We start from the raw sequence: 10,510 nt of genomic DNA, 5'->3' as shown, positions 1-10,510 counted from the left end.
TACTTTATATAAAGTCATTGTTTTTGCACAAATTATGCACAAATTATTAAGGCCTCTAAATGATCAAAATGATCAAAATGTTTCTGAAAACCAAAATTTTGCTGAAATCTACATGCCTTCTGTCATCTATTTATACTTAGCAAATAAAATGCCTTTTAGTGTAACACTAAAAATATCCACCTCCAGGTCATGGTTCACATGTCTTTACCGATTTTAATATGCAAGTGTGAGCGTAACTTTTATACTGTTAGTAATATTTCACGATGAACACTTATTGGACTGAAGCAACTTCGGTTTACATGATTATCCATACAATTGTTTTTAGTAAAATCATGTTAAAATGTATCAAATCATGTCCAATTCACGTCATCATCGTATTGCATTGCATTAAATTTTGTTTACATTTTTTGTTAATTTTAACAAAATAAAAACTAAAGAGCTTTGATCATAAAACTAAGCATTTTAATATCATCATACTGACACATATTATTGAAGATATAGAGTGACAACTGATATTTATATGCGTTTTATGGAAGTAGTCTCCTATACTGTAACAAGGATCTCATTGAATTACATTACAAGCTATCAGAATTTCACCTTACTTTTTGGCCTTATAAATAAATATCAGCAACTGAACCAAACTGCATATTTTTTGCTATAAAAATAAAAAATAAAACTGAAAATAAAACTGAGGTGTCTTCAAATTCTCCTACATGAGCCATAAAAGTCTGTTGAATCAAATAAAATACTTAATTTTTTTTTTTTTTATTACAACTAAAGATTCAATAAACTGTTCCATTTCAAAATACGTATGGCTTCACATGGTTAAATCCACCACACGGTCGCTGGGATCTAAACCACTGACTCTCACCTCTCCTCTATGTTTGCTACAGCAGTCTCCTCCGCGTCCTTCTTAATGCTCTCAATGAGAGGCGTCCAGCGCTCAGTCTGGGTCTCTGCGTCCTCCTGCTCCTGCATGGCCAGCACGTGCGGCAGGATGTTGGGCAGCACCTGCAGCAGGGATGAGCCCTCCTGCCCCGAGCCCTGCTCCCTCTGCTGGGCCTCCCAGTCTGAGTCCATCTCCTCCAGCACCATATCACACGGGTCCTGCAGGATGCAGACTGCACCGACAACAGGAAGAAAATCATGCTTCATAGATCACGGAGATTAGGCTTAAAGACTCAGAAACTGACATATTTTTGACAGTTTTCCTTTTCTGAAGGTTTTTGTATCAGTGCATCACAATTGACATGGTTTTCTCTGCATCTGAAGTATGCAGATTCACTTCCAGTGGCAAAAACTACATTATAGCATTGATCCCAACGGAGCCCAAAGCGGTTTGCTGGTCTCAAAGCATGCCAATGCAGATTACGCTGGTCTGTTTTGGTTTTGGATGGTTTTAGTGGGCTTTGGGCAATTGTCAGCTGTTAGAGCTGCATCAAGTTTATTTATTTTTTTATTATTAATACTAAAAATGCATTGTACATTTGTATTATGTATTAAAAAGCAACACATTTAGACCCCAATGGTAAAATTTGCACATTTTGTAAGCTGTAAGAATTTAGGCTAACACTTTATTTTAAGGTCCAATTCTCACTATTAACTAGTTGCTTATTAGCATGCATATTACTCACATATAGTCTGTTTATTAGTACTTACAGTATAAAGACCACATTAATGCCTTATTCTGCATCACCATGTTCTTGAGCCCTTAACAACTACCTTACTAACTATTAATAAGCAGCAAATTAGGAGTTTCTTAAGGGAAAACCCTTAGTTAATGGTGAATGTATGTTCCCTATTCTAAAGTGTTACCAAATCTGGTTAATGAAACACATACAGTATATGTCCTAAAGTGCTCAAACTTACTGAAACAGAATGTATTTTAAAAATGAATGAAATCATTTTAGTTGCAGTAGTGCTTCTTCCACATACAATTTGACAGCATTTTTAGCATTTGACACATTTCTGCTCTGACCACACGACAAACAATCTGCTTTTTGAAATCATTTATTTATTATTGATTTCATACAGCAGACAAAGTAAGGTAGCTGCCTGTGTTGTTAGCAATAGCCCTTCACAATAAAACATAAACATAAATAACATCAATATACAGCATGAGAATGTTCCACCTTGCTGTAGTGAAGCCTTGAATTGATGAATCACGAACAGTGACTTTGCTAACATCCTTAGCATGGTAAAACAGCTCATAGGTTTTGTTTTTCAAAGCATTTAGACGAACTCTTGCTTTTTATAGCAGGCAATGTAGATATTGGCAAATACATTTAGTGGCATGGGGATTTATGGGCATTTTTTCCCCCATTTTTTCATTTTATGGCAACAATATTGCATATAACTGTGCTCCTTTACACTGCAAAAATTATTTTCAAAATTATGTTCTCAAGTCTTGCTTTCTGAAAGATGTATCAAAATGAAGCAAGTTTTTGCTTAAAACAAGAAAAAATATATGACCATGGGGTAAAAAAAATGCTTTTCCTTTTGAATTAAATTTTTTTCTTACCGCTTTGGCAGATTATTTTTTTCTCATTTTAATCAGAAATTATTTTTTAGAAAGCAAGAATATGTCATTTTGCTTGTGTCTTGATTAAAGAATGTTTAGATATTTGTACTGGAAAACAAGAGGAAGAAAATACAGAGGAAAAAGCAGTGTTAAAAGCGGAAGATTTTTTATGTTAAACTTTCTCCTATCCTGGTTTAATATTCATAGACAAAAGTTGATTTCCTCTAAACATGTGAAAACTGTGGCTCTGTGGGGCTTATGAAACCCTGTACACAAGTTTGGGGCTGGACATTCTGACCAATCAAAGGCGGAAATATTTAACGTTTAGTGACGCTGATGGCGCAAATGTAGACAGTATACAAGCAGTAAATGACATTGTAAACTCTGACTGGGCCACTGTGTGTTTACCCCATGTTTGTGAGGTAGCCTAATCATCAAAGCACTAAACAATCATCACAATTAACAAGCCAGCATGCTAATCTGTAATACAGTTAACAGAAATCACCAAGGAAGATTACATGAAAAAGCACTGCTACAAATGTTCAAATCCGATGTAGCTGTATGGAACTAGAGGATATTAGTATGTGTATCTGTCTTAATGTCTCTCGCTGTCTCTGCGTGGAGGTAATGACTCTCCCAGTCGTCTTCTCCTTATGTTTAGGGGGCTTTAACGACCTTCTCCCCTGAAACAGAAGGAGAAGAGGAGCTGAGTTAACACTTACACCTACCTACAAATAAGCAGTGAGAGAATAGCAATGCCTCTGATATATTCAAATATATAATCGTGGGGAACAAAACACCCTGTCTTGCAAAGCTTTCTGCAGTCATTATATCTATGTGTGTAAAGATGTGTTAAAAAAAAAACAACTTACCGTTTTGAATGATATCAGAGCTGTCCTGCAAATAAACACAGAGGAAACACTAGCAGTGAAGTCTTTTTAAAATTTTTTTACACACACTACTTTATTTTAAAGGGGACAGTGTGCTTACAGCTTACCTCTTTTGGTTTCTGTACTGGTTGTGGTATGATGTGTCCGAGCCCCTGTACTATCCAGCCAACCATACTTGAAAACAAATGAAATATTATGCATGTCATTAGACTTAATTATATGTAAAAACATTTTACATTTATCCAAACAATAAAAGGCTTCAGACACATGTTGTTCACAAAACAAGACAAAAATACAAGAAAACAAACAAAACCAATCAAAATGAAACAAAAAACAAAAAATGAACACAAAACAAAACAACAAAAAGCAAATAAAAAACTAGCAAGCAAAAAACAAAACAAAAAAACAAACAAACAAAAAACCCTGAAAACAAGAACAAAACAAAACAAAAACAAAAAACAAACAAATAAAACAAACAGAAATGAAAACAACAACAAACACAAAAGAAAAAACAAAAACAAGCACAAAAGAAAAACCAACAATACAAACGCAAAACAAAAAAAACAAAAAAACAATGCAAATGCAAAACAAAAACAAAACACACAAAACCAAAAACAAATTAACAAAAAATAAAAACACAAAACAAACACAAAACACACAAAAAACAAAAACTGAAAAAAACTAACAAAATGAAAAACTTAAAACAAAACAACAAACAAAAAACAAAGAAAACAAAAACAGAAAAAACAAAACACACCAAATGAAACAAAACAAAACAAACACACAAAACAAATACAAAAGAAAAACCAAAAACAATACAAATGCAAAACAAAAACAAAACAAACAAAACCCAAAACAAACAAAAAAACAAACAAACAAACACAAAAAGAAACATACAAAACAAAAACAAAACAATGTATATTTAACCAAGGAGTCAAAGCTTGGTTGGTTAACATAACCGAGCCCGGTCTTATGAAAATGCGTATAAATAGTACGCCAAATAAAAAATGGACTTTGGCATGTATATGCTACACACGTGTTTGGCGTGCATATAATACGCAGTTTTTGTGTGCATATGATACAAAATTTGTTGCCGTGCATATGATACGCAGTTTTCGCGTACATATGATACGCATCTACCCCACAACCCTTTACCCATTACATAGCATATACACGCCAAAGTTTTTGTTTTTATTTGGCGTACTATTTATATGCACTTTCATGAGATCGGGTTGCATAACCATAGACATTTTAAAGGAAGCAGATGGACACTCACTTCGTGCCTTTGGAATCCTCAGCTACTTTAGTTTGCTCAGGAGCTGCAGGTGCTAAATAGAAAAAAAATGTCACATGCAGACCACTCTGTCACCAAGAAAGCCTAACATTCTTGATTTTTAAAAAGGTACCTGGCTCTTGTTTACAGGGAGTCACAGGTGCAGAAGCAGCCTTCTGGGCAGGTGCATCTGTGCCAGCGGGAGGACGAAGATGGACAGGAGACAGAGGAACTACTTTCTCAAAACCATGCTTAATCCATTCTATTACCCTGAAAGAGAAAGAAACAGATAGGTTAAAGGTGTTCAGCCAGAATGAGAGTTCAGATTAGCTTCTGACAGCTGATTAACATGGTGGTGGTTGAGGAGAGACCCCCCCACATGATTGTAAAGTGCTTTGGGTGTACAACAATACACAATAAAGCGCTATATAAATGCATCATTCATTCATTCATGAATTCATTCATATACCTGGGAGAGAAGGGCACGTTAGCAGCGTCTGGCTCCTCATCAGACACAACCTCCACCACAGGAATATGAGGCAGTAGCTCAGCATCTGGTGAGAGCGAGAATCATGTCACGTGTGTTATGTCCTCTCTCATCGGCCCTTTGCAATGCAAATACAGAAAGCCAAAGTTTATACTGTTCTATATGATGTGCCGATTAAGTGGCTGAACTCACCACGAATGTCTTTGACCTTTTGCACCTGTAAAGAGATCAGAAACACAAAGAACTCTTATTGCATTAGTTCTTGATTTAATATTGGTGTGAAAATGAAAGGGCTGGGTGATTGGCGTGCATTTTAGTTTGAATCTGTCTATATTATTTCAAGTTTCATTCATTTATGAAAGTGTTTGCAAGAAGGGTTTTAAGTATATAACGGCGTTTCTTCAACTTCAGGCACATTTGGCTCTGTAAACTTAGAAACTGTCAACGATAAACTCTTTTAACACACTTTTAATGCTCTTGCTACATCTTACATATCTTACATATTTTTACTTATATTTTAACACATCATGTGTCTATTTTATTTTACAATGGTCAGACATAATTTGTAACCAATATTGTTGAAAACATTTTTCACATACTAAGCACTGAAATAGTTACATGATTATTTCACATGGTTTTTAATTTTATGTTTTTATTTATAACATTTTAAAGTTGAAAGTCTGGGGCTGTGATGAGTGAAACAACAAAATAGAAGCATTTTAAAAATAGCCATAAATAAATGAATAAATAAATGAAGTTTTATGTGATCTTCATTTAACACCGCGTTAATTTTGATAACGGTTACGGTTGAAGAAACACCACATATGTAAGCAAGCATGCCCGTTTTAAGCTGCTATGCAAGCATCTGATGTTTTTGATGCAGCAGGGTCATACCATAGTTATAGCAGGATAGTTATAGAATATAGCAAGAAACATTAAGATATTTGAAAGGCAATGAAGCTCAAATTATGAGTATTGACAAGAGGGATTTGTTTTGAAGACTCAACCTTTAACCGCCTAAAGCAGTCCTGAAAAGCTCGTCTGCAGCAATCAGTTTGTGTTTACAACCTTAATTTGTTGTAATGCTATATATACTGTGATGATAACATAGCTGTAAGGAATTACTAAGTCATTAATATTCAGCAGTTTGGACTGGTTGTTATAAATGGTTCTTGTTTACATGTATTTAAACTGGCTGATTACTGAGCAGACAGAAACGCTCAAAGAAAGGAGCTTGCATTTTGATGGAATCCACTCTTGTGGTGGAGTTCGAAGACCAAATAACTGCAACGAATGTCTCTGTATATCACCTCATACTTAAAGGGGACATATGATTGTGCAGTCTTAATGTGTACAGTATGTACTAGACATCCACCAATATTGACAATTAAAATTCACAGACCATTTACTATAAATGAACTGCAAATTTGGATGAACCAATGGTAACATTAGATTTAAATATTAGCATCTATTCAGCAACTTACCCTGCCCTAATGATGTGCTGATGAAAAGTGTAGAATATGGCCCCTTTAAAGTTGACTTGTGGGACAGAGAAGGGAACAACGAGCATGATCCTGACATACTGTAGCTTGCTCCAAAAACACTGTACTTACTGGAGGATCCACTTTAACCACTGGAACTGCAGGCTAAATGGAAATGCAATGAAACTCTCACATAAGTTTCTAGAAAACCTAAAGACACCTTTGAGACTGGACCTGAAATGCTCCATTAACACTAACTCTAAAAATGAACTCCATTAACTCTAAAATGTAAGCTAAAGTAAGTAAATAATAAACTAATAAATAAAATGTAAAAAAATCTATATACAGAAGAGTAATTCTTTCTCAATCTTTATCTAATAACAAATGGAAACTTTCTCAGTAAAAACAGTCATTAAAAAAGCAAATAAATAGTAAAAAATAAACTTCTTTGCTTATGAAATACATCATTTTCATTTTTGTAGAGTCATTCTTCCTCAATTTTAATCTAATAAAATAATTGTACTTTTTTTGTTAATAACAATGCATTTTTTTTTGTAAAGGTAAATCTTGTTTTCATAATTCACATTTTAAAATAACAAATAATAATAATAATAATATTATATATAGTATATATATATATATATATATATATATATAGTTTCAAAATTGTATTGCAAAATTGCAAAAAAAGAAATGCAAAGTAGCCAAAGAAAAAAAAAAAAATGAATTGTAATAAAATGTTACTGAAGTATTTAAAGTGCGAATAATTCCTGAAACAGGTTAAATCAAGAAATAAAATTTGAATGTGATTTTCCTCATTAAAGTAAATATATGTTACAAAAACCTCCACTTTTTTTTTTTTACCGTACATTGTGAGGCTCCAGGACAGACTTTGGAAAAGGTCTGTTTTCGTAATCCATGTTATTTAAAAATTTGAATTTAAATTTATTTGAAATTATTGGAATATTAAACACATGAATGATCATTCTTCTCAAACACAAATGTCCATGAACAGCATACAAATGTAGTCATTAATATGCTTCACAAATTCTAACACGCCTAACTAATAAGCTTATGTAGTAAACTGCAGCAAATCCAGTAAACTTGTAGGAGGAAATTGTAGCGAATCAGCTCATAAGGGAAATATGAATAATGGGGGGAGGGTTTCTGTGAACGTTTGTTAATCTAATGAATAACTGATTTGTTAAATCAAATGAAAAATTGTGTTTTTGATTGGTCCAGACGCTACAAAATATTATAAAAATTGACTTGGTAAATAACCAAATAAGCAATTAGACTGCACAAAGCTTCAGTGTCTTATGGGATTAGTGAAATGTGTGCAGTGTGTGTCTATACCTCAGTGACCTCCTCCGGCTCTGTGTGACCCTTGTATTTCTCATCTGCCTGTGGAACCACTTTTCCCAGTCCCTGCACAATCCAGCCTATCATTCCAGCCCTGATGGAAGAGGAGATACAGTAAAGTCCATCAGCTGCTCTGGGCATAGGCTGCTTTGCTATAAGTCAACTCTAGATGGCAGCAGGAAACAGTAAAAATAAACAGGTTTGCCTTGTGGGCGCCAGTGAAGCAGTAGCCGATGCTAATAAAAAATAAAAAAAATTCCCATTTCAGTACTGTTCTTGTAGATGAATATATATATATATATATATATATATATATGCTCTAGGGAAGCCAGTCTGCATATTACAATGCTTAGGTTTATGTCTGTTCAGCAGAGGGTCTTTTGCCTTGAGCTTTTTTGCGTGTGTAGCATGCAAAGACTCTCCATACCGGTCTGCAGCAAAGCTCTGCATGTTTGTGCATGACCTAATATCTGCTATAAGCTACTCACTGGTCCGATGTGTTACTGCCATCCATGATACAGTGATGGAAAAATGTGTGATACTCATCAAAACATTTATTTAACAGGCACACACACAGATACAGATGTTAACAAGTATTCTCACATAACTACATGAAGATGCGGCAAACAGCATACACATACAAAATTAAATTGAATCTGTATGATTGAAACTATACCTGCTGCTCGCTGCATTTCCCTCATGCTGTTCAATCCAAGGTAAACAAAAAGAAAAAAATGTTCAAGAATAAAACACATACTCATATGCTCTATACATGTACTTCAAAGGAGAATCAGAAGGCTGAATCCCGACTGACAGAGGAGGAGTTGGGGATGGAGGATGGTAATTAGCTATTGAGCAATGCGAAAACTGCTGATAATACTGAGGGACCTTATATATGAATGCTTAGATAGGTGTCATATTCCCATAGGTTGATGGGGATCAGCTGAGAGTCAGCTGATGCGAGCTTGACTAACGTGACCTGCCAGAACTAATGCTACACTTGATATTACCAGGCTGTCGTAAATCAGAAAGCATGGTTAAATTGCTTGAAATTAGTTCACAAATAAATTGGTTCTATTTTTAAAATGTACTAAATTCAAGTTCAAAGTAGCAAAAAGAAGGAGAGAAAAAGATAATTGAAGTATTTAAAAAAAGGTACTGATTAAATAAAGAAATTAAAGAGAATTTCTCATCAACGTAACTTTAAAATAGATTTACAATTACATAAAGGAACCTGTTTTTCTCTTCTCTTTTTTATGTATGTTGTAAAGCTTCAGGACACAACACACCAGATGTTAAACTGAAACATCTGCCTTGAAACTTGCCACCTGAATGTTAAACATAGTTGTATAGTGACACTTGAGTTAAATTCATCTTCAGCAAAGTCTAAAAATAGTTTGTATTACTTTTTATCTCAAAGTTATGATTACTGAAGAAGGTGTCTGCACATAATGACAAATGATCAAATTTGTGTTTTTAAAACCAAACTTTTTAACACCAAAAAATTGAATTTCTATTCTCATTAAAATGGACAAAAACAGTAAAAATTAGTACAAAAGTAAATAATAAAAAGTCACAATGAGCCGTAAAATAAAAAAAATGTATTTTTGCCTTGCAAGTATAACTGAGTAAAGGTCCTTGCGCACCATTGAGTCCGAAATTTTCGTATGCATTTTTTCGTTTTTACTTTTCTTCTCGTATTTGTCATCCTTTCCTATCAAAATGCTTGTTATGGATGTGAAAACGCAGAAAATCGAAACTGTTCCGAATTTTCTTATTACGGACGAAAGTTTTGGAGGCGGTGTGTAAACATGATTGACACAACGTGAGGTCGTACTTATTTTTTAACGTGCGAAAATTTCGGACGAGAATTTCAGACTCAGTATGCAATGACCTTCTGTTTCAAATTTCAATAGTAATTAAATACAGCACAAAATGTAAAAAAAAAATGTCTCAAGTTTAGTAATAAAGTACAATTACTCAAGAACTGTAAGCTAAACGTTCTGCTATCAGTTATTTAAATTTTCAAGTGAAGAGATTAAAATTCACCGTTTTGTGTCCCTGTGCTATGTGCCAACTCGGTTATGTAAGAATCATTGATTTACCAGTTTAAGCTGGATACTGTCACCTTAATTGAGGTCGTTCATTCATTTTAAAACTCATTGTTTTTGTGCCAACAAAAATATAGCTCATATTAATGTCTAATGGAATGAAGAAATAACATAACATAATCACTTGATAACAATAGAAATAGTTGTAAATTATAACGATTATAAGATTGTCAGACTACTTAAAAAAAATTTATCCTTTCAGTAAGTTTTTCTTTACGCATTATGCAGTATCATGAATTAGGCATTTTTGATTATTTAGCTTACAAACATTATTATTTAGATTTCAGCTTTATTATGTGAATGTACGAGACTGAAGTCATGAAAATACCTTAACTTCACTGTCGGCCAGTTTAGAGGAGTTTACTGGCTGAGGGAGAGCACTGCT

The 10,510-nt window shown here is 34.0% G+C and overlaps 1 protein-coding gene across 1 annotated transcript in view; it reads right to left on the bottom strand.

Moving 5' to 3' along the window:
* Window positions 1-10,504, bottom strand: part of LOC107670565 (kinesin-like protein KIFC3) — an 82,455-nt gene extending 71,951 nt beyond the window's left edge. The window contains exons 1-13 of the mRNA XM_016463234.1: window positions 10,460-10,504; window positions 8,691-8,716; window positions 8,503-8,517; window positions 8,009-8,108; window positions 6,785-6,817; window positions 5,364-5,388; window positions 5,154-5,238; window positions 4,818-4,954; window positions 4,688-4,739; window positions 3,519-3,585; window positions 3,394-3,418; window positions 871-1,121; window positions 280-285 (exon numbers count right to left, since the gene is read on the bottom strand). Coding sequence (XP_016318720.1) covers window positions 280-285; window positions 871-1,121; window positions 3,394-3,418; window positions 3,519-3,585; window positions 4,688-4,739; window positions 4,818-4,954; window positions 5,154-5,238; window positions 5,364-5,388; window positions 6,785-6,817; window positions 8,009-8,101 — 774 coding nt within the window. The 5' untranslated portion in view covers window positions 8,102-8,108; window positions 8,503-8,517; window positions 8,691-8,716; window positions 10,460-10,504. The remainder of the gene's footprint in view (window positions 1-279; window positions 286-870; window positions 1,122-3,393; window positions 3,419-3,518; window positions 3,586-4,687; window positions 4,740-4,817; window positions 4,955-5,153; window positions 5,239-5,363; window positions 5,389-6,784; window positions 6,818-8,008; window positions 8,109-8,502; window positions 8,518-8,690; window positions 8,717-10,459) is intronic.
* Between the last annotated feature and the right edge of the window lie 6 nt (window positions 10,505-10,510).

The sequence above is a fragment of the Sinocyclocheilus anshuiensis genome, unplaced genomic scaffold (genome assembly GCF_001515605.1).
Source record: "Sinocyclocheilus anshuiensis isolate Anshui unplaced genomic scaffold, SAMN03320099.WGS_v1.1 scaffold297, whole genome shotgun sequence".
NCBI classification, from domain to species: domain Eukaryota; kingdom Metazoa; phylum Chordata; class Actinopteri; order Cypriniformes; family Cyprinidae; genus Sinocyclocheilus; species Sinocyclocheilus anshuiensis.
Note: the sequence above shows the minus strand (reverse complement) of the source record. Positions and strands in the feature narration are given on the sequence as shown.